Raw genomic sequence first — 12,378 nt, forward strand, 5'->3', positions numbered from 1 at the left:
GGGCCACCATGCTTAAATCACCTGGAAACAGGGCAATTATTTTATTCAGTTGTCTTTTATCTTGTTTACTATTGGATTTCTAGCTATTCTACAAAATCAGCATTTTCCTTTTCCCCGTTTTAGGAGGAGGAATTCTAAGCTGTATGTCGGAATACACACAGAACACTGGTTAATTGGTTGGAATGTGCTCTCCAGCGTGTGAAGTGCGATGTGTCAAGAATGCAAAAATGCATTTGTTTATTATGAGAAAAACATGCATACTATACGCACGATCAAAATAGCTTCTTTTCTTTTGCTTTGACATAAAGATGAGTCCGTGTATGTATTGCTCAAATATTTTGTAGGTACGTTTCACTCAAGCCTCCGTAAAATCTTTCATTTTAACACTTAAGGATATACTCACTAAAAGAATTAGTTTGCGGGAGAATATGAACATTTGAATAGCTGATATCAGTATGCATTTTCAAGGGCTCCTGCAAAATGGCATGGTTTGGTCCTGCATAATGTGTAGGTAATATGGGAGGTTTCTTAAAAACCCTCTTTATATTAAACCCATAAACCCATGCAATATACCGGGTCAGCTCAGCCCTTCCAGTGGCAGAAGCTCACAGGACTTTGCCCCCCCTTCATTATACATAGAGATAGTTGAAAGTTCAACTCTGCTGCAAATGCCATCTTTGGTAAATAACCGCTTTAGACGAGTGGTTCAATTTGGTATAGAATATAAAATCACAAACCCAACAGAATGAACGTTTGGCAAATTTCTCCGAATGGCGCGTTGGCTATTCTGCATATTTGTGGAAATACCAAAGCCAACTCACTGCATGGCGCATACAGTCTCAACCTTTCTAAGCTCTGAAGCACATCTGCTGAGTGGAAGAAAGAAAGAGAAATTATATATTGTTTGTATGATTTTTGTAATGTTATATGACATTGAGAAATAAATCCAAAAGATTAGATAGATATATATATGCTTTGGAAATGAGACATTCAATCCCCAAACGTTGTCTCTTCTCTGACAAGTGTGATGTACTTTTCCTCCAGGGATCAGTAATGTGAAATGTTTAAATGATATCAAACAACTGTAGAAAAGCCATTGTCAGCTGAATGACTACAGTCATCTGTCTCTAAGGCCCATTACACTTTCAGGGTAGGGTTTTTTAATGTCTAGAAATAAGCTGAATAGACCTTCATGATATATGTATTGACATGTATATCTCATTTGAATGACAGATATGGCGTGCAAGGGAAAGTAGTAGTTACATGAATTTGGTCCATATTGTATGTGTTCTTAAATGAACGAAGGGGGTGTTGGAAATGGTATGGCTAAGGGGCTCAGCTTAATAGGCATTTATCTAAATTAGTGACCTGGAGCAAGAACAATGTTTGCTTTTTCAGGGTATCTCTCCGTTTCAAGTAATTGAATGCGTGTGTCTGCCCTCTCAGGCGGGGAACACACATTCACTGCTTTGTCAATGGGAGGTATCTCAGATTTTTACCCTTGAAACAAGAAAACCTCTGGGGTTAAACTCAGAGTGGGATACTAGCTATTTTTAATAACACACATATATATATATATATATATATATATATATATATATAATTCTTTAAATAACGTTTTTGTTTGATTCTATTCCCCTTTAAAAAGGCTTTTGCTTGTGTCTCATTAGTTGTTTTAATCTTGAGATATATATATATATATTTCCTATCCAAAATATAAATGTGTGTGCGTGTGTATATGTATAAGACAATATCTATACGGATCAGAAGAACACTGATGATAAGCTTGTTATCATGGCACGGGTTATCAGTAAGGCAGCAAGTGAACATTTTGTCCTCAAAGTAGATGTGTTAGAAACAGGTAACAGACAAGCATAAGGATCTGCGTGACTTTGACAAGGGCCATACTGTGATGACTACATTGGGTCAGAGCATCTTCAAAACTGCAGCTCATGTGGAGTGTTCCTGGTTTGCAGTGGTCAAAAGTGGTCCAAGGAAGGAAAAGTAGTGAACCAGTGACAGGGTCATGGGCGGCCAGGGCTCATTGATGCATATGGGGGGGTGAAGGCTGGTCCCTGTGATCAATTACAGTTTGTTGTGAATGGGGCTGCGTACCTGCTGTGTCCACATCCGTAAAGCACCTACTATGGGCATGTGAGCATATGAACTGGACCATGGAGCAATGAAAGAAGGTGGCCTGGTCTGATGAGATTACTTTTTCTTTTACATCACATGGATGGCCGGGGGCACGTGTGTCTTTTACCTGGAAAACACATGGTACCAGGATGCATCCATGGAGGCCCCACCTTGCAACTTATTGTACTTAAAGGACCTGCTGCTAACGTCTTGGTGCCACATACCACAGTACACCTTCAGAGGTCTAGTGGAGTCCATGTCTTGACAGGTCGGGGCTGTTTGGGAAGCAAAATGGGGATCTACACGATATTAGGCAGATGGTCATAATGTTATGGCTAATCGGTGTCGGGGTATCATTTTTATTATTTGCCTAAAAATGAGATTTATTTAGCTATTCCCCTGTTTTGCTTGTGTCCAATAGTGATCTTGTTTTATGCAAAGGTGTTTTCCTTTTAAAATAACTTTTTGCTTATGTCCGATTAATTATCCTGTTTTGTATATACATATGTTTAGCTGTCCCCTTCAAATGAATTTTGGTTTATCTCCCACTAGTGATCCTGGTAAACCTGTCTAGGATCCTGTGATGTAAATCATTATGGCAATCCACCGCGTATGAACTATATGATATTGATTCGCTTGTATATTTACTTGTGTACGTTTCATTGATATTATTGCAATGATGCAATTAGGCTTTCTTTTTTATCAACTGTATCATAGAAACTCATCTAGCTGGAACTAGCACTGATTTATGCACTAATTGTGTACATTTTTATGACTTTAGCAACAGTGTGTGTTATGTTCCTTATTTTGTTTCTTTGACTTTGTTTTTTTTTTTAGCTTTCACATGTCTGTTTAATTACCAATTAATTATTGGGAGTTTATTATGTTGTGTTTCACTAATTAAGTCCATTTGTGATGAAACGCGTTGGGTCATTAGTGGTCTTTTTTGGTGTCCTGTTACTATGCGTTCATTCGCTGCATATGTAAAGATAATAAAGATGGATTTTTTAACTGCAAAAGTCCAGTTTTATCCTGTTTGCATTGTAGGACATTTAGATTATTGGAGCAATAACAATGAATTAAACGTCAGCACATCAGTCACATAATTAAAACACGTATAAGTGAGTTACATTTTGCCATACACGGTATTTTTGAGCGCCTACAAAAGAGGAATGCTACATTAGGCAGAATGGATTTGATGACTGTTAGTACCAATGGTTGACTGTCACTCTTGAAGAAGGACATTTGTGCTACATCTGCAAGATACTATATCAGGGTGCAAGTTTTTTCTTTCCTTTCATTACTTAACATTGTCAGTCTCTGAGCGGTTGTCACTTACGGACACGCTTCTCCCTTGGTGACAGTCATAGCATCTTTTCTGTTATGGAGCGTCTACCCTAATGGTGCATTATGTGAGGTTAACACTCCTACCACGCAAAGGCTGTTTTGGCAGGCAGAAGATGTATATCTAAAGCTGTCATACAAAAAGCTTGTATAACTTTCTTTTAGAAAATACCAATAATGCAAAATGTAAAAAAAAAAGAAATTAAAACCACTGATCAACTAAATTTGCCTTTGGGGGAGGGTATCTTGAATAATGAATAGCCAGCTCAATTAGTGCAATTAATTTCCATTATTATAGTTTACATTTGTCATGGGCTATTTGATAAATAGCACTAATAGACTTGGTTACAAAGGAGTATTCTTCGCTTAATTCATCAATTTGTGGGATTGATGGATGACTCGGTGACACATTCCATAACAAGATTTTGTCACTTTGATACGTCTTGCTATATATTGGAGTTAACTGAACAAGTTGCACTGAAATGGTTAATATATCTATAGCCGTTTTTTTTCCTTTTTCTGTACCAGTGATGTATGGCTTTGTCAGTTATTACACCTACTCACTTAGAGATTAACTTGCTAACAGCATCAGCAGTTCCAACAAAATGAAGAACTTACTTGTTAGGAAAACACTTCACAGCTTAAAAAAAAAAAAACACGCACGTACCTAATTCTCACCTATATCTTCTGGGAAACGCTGGATGCTTCATGCAATGAATTTATCTAGCAGACTTCCTCAGCATGGATCGAGAGAACAAGAAGCATTATTAGACGTTTTTAAGTAGCTGTTACTCCTGATGATGAAGAGCTGATGAAAAAAATGGATAAGCTACCAATAATAAACAAGGCGGCTATTGCAGTCAAACATCTAGTATACTTAGTGCATATCTTTGGTGTAAAATACTCCTGGCAGGCAAATATTTTTTAGGTTCTAGGAGTCAGCACTGATGAGACTGACAAGAATTGCTGCCCATTGCAAATGAGGATACAGGTGATTTCAATTCATATTTGCATTGAAAGTAAAGAAACTTTTACTTTCTTACTAGTTAGGGCAAAAAAACGTACTTGCCCGCTCCCCAGTGATGTTTTGGTTTTAATGGTACATTTTTATTGTCTGCAGCCCACTACATCAAACTGTTTTACGCACAAAACACTATAATGCCCATCACATGAACTCAAAATCCTTACCTATTACCTTCAAATTGTAATCACTGTCTCGGCAAAACTGATGCACAAACCCACAGACCACTCTCAGCCACAATGATGCACCCGGTTCATTGATTAATTAGTCGAATGTGTAAGTTGTTAATCATTCCTGATTATGATGTATGTTATTATTTGCATTTATTTATTATAATTACCCTCCCAATCACTTTACATCCAGGAAACATATTCCTGCCCCACAGTACCCTCAACGTTACCAGTATCAATATAAAATTAAAATAAAGGGTTTTATGCTAAGAAATAGGAGTTCTTTGTTAATGTCACTGACATTAACAAATTGCAGTGGTATTTTTTTCTCTCTCTCTTTTTCTTGACTCTTTCTATTCTTCTCGCTCTTCTTTCTTTTTTTTTCTACCTAGTTTAATTTATCCTGGGCCATGGGGCAACTAGGTCTGTATATCTTTCATTTGGTCTCACAGCAATGTGAACGACTAGTACAGACAATAAGTCAGTCACCCGAGGACACTTTGCTGTGTTGCAGAGTTGGAAGTATTTTTGTTTTGTAGAGTACAGATGCCAGATGGGTTTCTGAGAGGTGTGATCCATTTCGGCTGCTTAAAAATTTGGATACGTGTGTGTGTGTGATCTGATTCATTCCTGACACAAATCCAGCACTTTTCCCTGACAACCTGTGCTTGATGAGCGTCTCCACATTTAGCTGCAGTAAGGCAGGAAACTGAGCACTTTGTCAGGATGCATTCATAGGCCGATTCATAGTTGAGTAGGTTCAGGTCTTGAGGTTGTGTTGATTATATGGCTGTATTTTTTATCTAATCTTGAGTAGATCCTGATTTAATTGAACATTAAGATGCATCGCAATGCGTGTTCTATAAGAGTTGCTTTTGGGTCGCACGAGAGGTGTTCTTGGCAAAGAGTCAAAATTTTCTGTGTTTAAAAAAAAATAATAATTTCAGTGAGGGTTTGGGCATTCTGTTCTAAGAATCATGCCTTCAAAGGTTTGTTTAGTTACAATTATATTAAATTCAGTAGGGTAGGTAGAACATCATCTTTAATGAATGAAAAATTATTTGTAATGGAGTAATGGCACAGAATAAGCTGTGTAGCTCTTGCCAAAACATTTTTTGGTTTATTGTTGTACTGCTCATCACTTTAAAACACTACTACAGTTTCCAGCCTATCTTCTGTCTGGCGTTTGGGGCGAATGTTGCAGCTCACAGGATAACATTTTCAATAGCTGTATTGTGGATTTTTACAGTTTCCCCAGAGTGGAATGTGGCTTAGGGTAGTATTTTACAGACAGGCTGCCCTTTCAGTACTTGCAATGTAACAATATATACAGTGATCATTTGCCAAGGAGGAACAGGTGCTATTTTAGGTGCCTTTTTAAGTGAGAAAAGATATTCTTGTGCTTGCGATTAATATCTACATATATGTTTACCACGTGAAGGGCATGAAAAAGTCGGACTATAAACACTCATTAGCTGTTGAAAATTCAGTATAAGGCTCAATTTCTTAATTGAGCTATATGCAACTCATAACACTGGGGTCCTTTTGTGATTTTTATTTTTTCTTTCTTTTCTTTAGCCACTTCTGATTAGCAGGTGACTTTAGCGTCAAGTAGTTTGTTGCCAACCATTATTATTTGCCAAGTCAATTATGTGTTTCTGATCAACATTGTTATAGTCTATTTTAGCATGTGGTGTGGGCAGTGAAAGGAAGCTATGAATTCTCTATATTGCCTTGTAATGGCTCATGGAAAGCAAAGTCCAAACACTAAACCAAACGTCACTCTATAGCACCACAAATGGGGCACTACAGGGTTCATCAAGTAAGAGGAAGGTCCCAGCGGTCTTGAAAAAAGAAGTGGATGATTCCGTGGATTTCCCATAGGAAGTCCACATGTGGATTCATTGTGTAGAAACAGAACGGAAATTACTTTTAACTTCACAGAAATACAAGGATATTAGTACAGTTTTCATAAATGCTTTATTTTAAATCTACATGCAGTGTATAGGCTTACAGCGTAAGAACAAGTAGAACTGCCGTTTCGAACCTTCGTGCTTAGTCAAAAATGTTGTTTTTAGAAAGAATTACTTGTGCTTACTTATTACTGCTAATGTTATTTTGTGTTCCTTGTCATTTCATATAATCCGTTTCTTTATTGTTTCATTTTAGATAAAATAGAAGAAGCACAAAAAAAACTGAACTGCCCAAAGGAACCACATAAAGGTAATGTTTCCCTTATATCATTATTTCTTAATTAAATACAAACACGGACAATTCCAAGGACTGTTCTCCTGAAGCTCTCCTCCTGCTATGTGGAGTAGACAGGAAATGGGGTGTGTCCAGGTTAAGGTGGCAGGGATATCAAAAATAACAGAATTGGATTGGGATCAGAGATGGTCCTGGGTGTGGACAGAGCCAAACACAACTCCCTCACCCTGGACATAAAACACAATGACTTTGATGCTGCTTGTTAGCTTTGATTTACGAAGCTTCATGCAAAATCCAAAGGTTTCCTATGGCTACTAAGAAGTTTCTTCTCAGTGTATTTATATACATACCGTGTTTCCCCGATAGTAAGACACCCCCGATTGTAAGACGTATCGGGAGTTTCAGAGGGGTCAGCTAATATAAGCCGTACCCCGAAAGTAAGACATATGTCTTACTTTCGGGGAAACACGGGGGATTTGCCTCCAGTGACGTGCGGTACAAAGAGTGGGGCTGGGGGTGCGGGCCGCACCCTGGGGGGGGGTGCCAGGCCAGTGCCCTCCCCCTCCGACTGAAAAGACGGCGCCGTTTTGATCAGTCTGCCGACAGGTGTCACTGGCTCTGTGTCCTCCCGGAAAAAGGTCAGTGCTGGTCATACAGAGAGAGACCAAGGAGGGGGAGGGGGGTGTGAAGAGATTCTCTGCAGCTCTTATTGTAACCGCAAGATGCAGCTGAGGAGGACTACAAGTCCCAACATACCGGGCTGTGTGGGCTTACAGTTCTCCTCTGCTGGAGCAGCAATAATGTTTTCCGTGGTCCATCAGGACCATGGACAACATACAAAACACGCTGTGTGGGATACTGTATGGGGCTGTAACCTTATGGGAGACTGTGATACGGAACCACAACCAATATAAGACATACCCCGAAAGTAAGACATAGTGGGGCTTTTAGGGATAAAAAGAAAGTAAGACACTGTCTTACTTTCGGGGAAACACGGTAGTTACGTAGTTAATTAACAGTCTATCAAGTTCAACCATTCTACAAACTCATTAATTGATCCAGAAGAATGCTACCCCCCCCCGAAACAGTAATGTCATCTCAAAGGGAAAAAAGAAATCCCTTCTTAACCCAAAGGCATTACATTTACTTTTACAGTCTATTCCACATATTAACCATCCTAAAAGGTTAAACTAAAACAAAGAAAATCTGTTCACTGGTGTTTTTAGTAGTTTCTGTAACAGTTATTTCCAGAGTCTTTCAAGCAGCAATTATTTTCTTGTGTTCTTCCTTCAGTAACCAGTGGATCAAGTGTTACTGATCTAGTGAAATTGCTTAACACAAAGTTCTATACATTGTCTACTCCTCGGTATACTTCTGGCTTCTTTGCAAGTATTGCAAGAATTGCGAGAATTATTCTATGCATTAAAAAACCTTAAAACCTATGAAATATTAGTTGTGACTAGGTGTTTGGTCCTCCGTCTGTGGTCATTGTTTATATTTTAAAGGTTTTATTATTATCGTATTTGCTTGATTATAAGATGACCCCCCCTAAATTTGAATATTTATTTTATTTCCTTTCATTTGCTAACCTGCCCCCAGTTATGCACATCTGCCCCCCAGATATGCCTTATACTCCCTCTCGGCGTTTGCTCTGAAAAACCTTGTCTTATAATTGAGCAAATACGGTATTACCCACAGGCACTCCGAAAACATCTGACTGCAGGTTTAGTTAAAGAAGGTCGTGGGCTAGCAAATATCTCAACACCAGCACATTTAGAATTTCTAATGCATGTAAAAGACAAAATGATTGGAATTTTGACCATCAGGAAATTACATTATGATTTTAGGCTAATAAACAAGTACAGATTTCAAACCAGTAAAAGTTGTTGTTTTGTAATATATATATTGTAATATATATATTATTATTATTATTATTATTATGATGGATATTATTATTATTTTTATCTTTTATTATATAGCGCCAACAATTTATGCAACGCTGAATACAAAGGAAACTGTATGTCAATTGGAAAAAACTAGGAATCAGAAAAAAAAATAAGTTTAAATAAATAACATTTTACTGAACGGATATGGTACAGCATAACTCCTATAACTGTATACTGAGCCAGACATTGATGGTAGCACAGCATAACTCCCGTCACTATACACTAAGTCAGACATTGACTTTGTAAGCCTCTGCACCTTTAGCAGACTGCCTGTGCCACCTCTGCCTCTGAAGCACCCTGCCTGTATAGTATTTTTATTTTAAACGTTTAAGCCCCAGTGGCCGAATGGGCTATTTACAGGAAGCTTTAGGTATGTAGAGTAATGAAAGAACTACAGGTTTCATAGGTCGGTGCCTACTTTGTCAGGCAACTGCATTGCCCATTAAACTGGCTGCATTTGTATTTTAATATCAAAAACATTTAAAGAAACACTGTAACTTGGGAACATGAACATATATAACACATAGAAAAAAACAGAAATGCTTGGCTCATTATTACTGTAAAATAAACAAATATATATAAAGCCTATCAAATTCTGCTAATTATAAATCTCCTTTTTGTTTCATATATCATAATAGCCTTAAATGGTTCTTATTAAATGCAATGTGTGTGTCTATGTATATACGTGTAGGTGAGTGATTAATAGTTTAGTATTTAAACTTTGTGTATGAGTGGCCTATCTTGATAAAGAATTATGGTGTAACCCGTAATTTCGACGTTTTTAACATGAACATCCAATAAAAAATTGATTTTCTACTTTCATAAAACGTTCAGTTAGCTCGCCTTTTGGTTTGGACTTTTATATTATGGTTCAGGCTATAGTCACCCGGGCAGTAGATTGTGTTGTTACATTGAAGCACAGTGCAGGTAGTGTGTGCCTGTATTGCAAAGATATACATATGAGTACTATAACTGAATTTGATAAGCTAACTCTTACTGAAACAGTATTCCATGGGATAGGATACATTACTTAGACGCCACTAGGTCTAAATTTCCATTTAGACCAAAGGGAGACAGTGTATCTAAAACATATTATATATTTTGTGTCAGCTAAACTCTGTGTCGCGTCTGTATCACTAGAGGTACTCACCGCAGGAGTTATTCTGCCCAGAAAACTGCTGTATAGGGAGAAGCCCAAACAGCAGTAATCCAGGACTTAGATGATCCCAACAGTGAGACAGCCTCCGTGAACACAGGTAGCAGGTAGGTACTGAGTATGATAAACGGGTACACAGGAGCTGGTAGACAGGCAAGCCGGGTCAGTACACAGGAGCAGGTAATCAGACAAGCCGGGTTGGTACACAGGAGCAGGTAATCAGACAAGCCGGGTCGGAACACAAGAGCAGGTAGGCAGACAAGCCAGGTCGGTACACAGGAGCAGGTAGTCAGACAAGCCGGGTCGGTACACAGGAGCAGGTAATCAGACAAGCCGGGTCGGTACACAGGAGCAGGTAGGCAGACAAGCCGGGTCAGTACACAGGAGCAGGTAGGCAGACAAGCCGGGTCGGTACACAGGAGCAGGTAGGCAGACAAGCCGGGTCGGTACACAGGTAGCACGGGCAAAGGAACAGAATCACTAGGCATATGGGAGGTCTGGCAGGCAAGGGTCAAAAAACAGGAATCGGCAGCAATCTCAGATACACAGGTAGTAGACCACAACAGGGTGCCTGTGAAAGGAGAGCAAGGATTTTTAAATCTGGCGCCAAACAGAAAACCCCGCCTCCAAGCAGAGTCAAGACCACGCCTCCAGACGTCCAGCATGTCCACGGTACCAGCCAGAAGGAGTAGCTGTGCCCCTAGTGGACGGACCGGCGGCTGGACAACAAGTAAGGGAACCCTTCCGGGAACTCCTGCATAGACGGGCAGCCTTAGATCTGCCCGTCGAGGAGTTCCCGGAACCGACCTTCCTTCTCCCGTGTCGGCGGTCGGTCTGTTCGCCGCCGGCACGGAGAGAACGTGTAAGTCTCTCTGGTGCCCGTGCGCCGCGAGCGGTCGTCCGCTCGCCGACCACGGGACCGGAGAGAGAAGTATCGGGTCCCTGTGATCAGCGAGCAGACCCCCGCCCGCAGCTAACGGGACCCGAGGACGTGACACTCTGATGTTTCATTACCAGCCCACCATGCTTTTGCAGCACAGACCTCTATCATAGATCCAAAAACAAAATCCACAAAATAAAATGTCTCAACCTGGACAACTGGAATATTGGGGATGATACTAATATTATGCCAGATTTTCCAAATAGCACTTAGATACTTAATACCGAACAATTTAATAAAATGTTCTATACAGTGGCGACTCTAGAAACAATATATAGGGGGGGCACACAAGATATCACAGTCAAACTGGGGGGGCATTCATAATTTCCAAAAGTAATGTGCTATGGAATTATACTTTTGTTATTGGGCTAAAATAATACTTGATCATTCAACATGGGAAGCCTGAAGCCACAATTGAGTGCGACTAATCCTTGAAATAAATATTATAACACAATAAATAACTTTTCCACTAAATGATTTCAGGGCCTTGAACGTTTTGTCCCCTGAAGTCACTACAACTTCAGGAGGGCATTTTATCTCTGGATAAATATAAATTAAATAATTCCTACTGTAAGTTAAGTGCCAGGAACAGATGACCAAACACACACACCAACACAGGCTCTCTCACACCAACACCCAGACACACACACCAACACAGGCTCTGTCACACCAACACTCAGACACACACACCAGGACAGGCTCTGCGACACCGACAACCAAACATACACACACACACCAGGACAGGCTCTGCCACACAGACACCCACACACATTAGGACAGGCTCTGCCACACCCACATCCAAACACACCCACACACACCAGGACAGGCTCTGCCACACTGACAACTGAACACACACATCAGGACAGGCTCTTCCACACCCACATTCAAACACACACACACACACACGGACAGGCTCTGACACACTGACACCCAAACACACACCCTAGGACAGGCTCTGCCACACTGACAACTGAACACACACACCAGGACAGGCTCTGCCACACCAACACCCAAACACACACCAGGACAGGCTCTGCCACACCAACACCTATACACACACACCCCCGAGGACAGGCTCTGCTACACTGATAACCAAAAACACACAAACAGCAGGACACAATCCACGTCACAGACGTCTGCATCAGGATGGATTTTTCACACTGCATTGTCGTTTATACCACCTTAGTGTTTTTGCCCCTGCTGCCCATATATATTAATATTAGCCCCAGTTGCCGATAGCAGGTATAGCTCAACACATTAACACACAAACCAAGCTTTGCATGGATAGATCAACTGAAATTCACTTGTGATCTCAGCACTGAAGGTATATATCAAGTAAACAGAATCAGACATACAAATCCTGTATTTGCAGGTATACAATAGTATATGAAACGTAGCATTGCAGGTATAGATCAAATAAATACATGGAAACAGCATTGCAGGTATTAATTAACTGA

General features: G+C 40.0%; 1 protein-coding gene across 4 annotated transcripts in view; it reads left to right on the forward strand.

The window, feature by feature from the left end:
• The window catches only part of HIVEP1 (HIVEP zinc finger 1), a 98,085-nt gene that overhangs the window by 55,735 nt on the left and 29,972 nt on the right, over positions 1–12,378 (forward strand). For all 4 annotated transcript variants that reach the window (XM_053468244.1, XM_053468243.1, XM_053468245.1 and 1 more), the window contains one exon: positions 6,841–6,894. In XM_053468244.1, the coding sequence (XP_053324219.1) occupies positions 6,841–6,894 (54 nt within the window). The remainder of the gene's footprint in view (positions 1–6,840; positions 6,895–12,378) is intronic.

Source organism: Spea bombifrons, chromosome 5, assembly GCF_027358695.1.
Source record: "Spea bombifrons isolate aSpeBom1 chromosome 5, aSpeBom1.2.pri, whole genome shotgun sequence".
NCBI classification, from domain to species: domain Eukaryota; kingdom Metazoa; phylum Chordata; class Amphibia; order Anura; family Pelobatidae; genus Spea; species Spea bombifrons.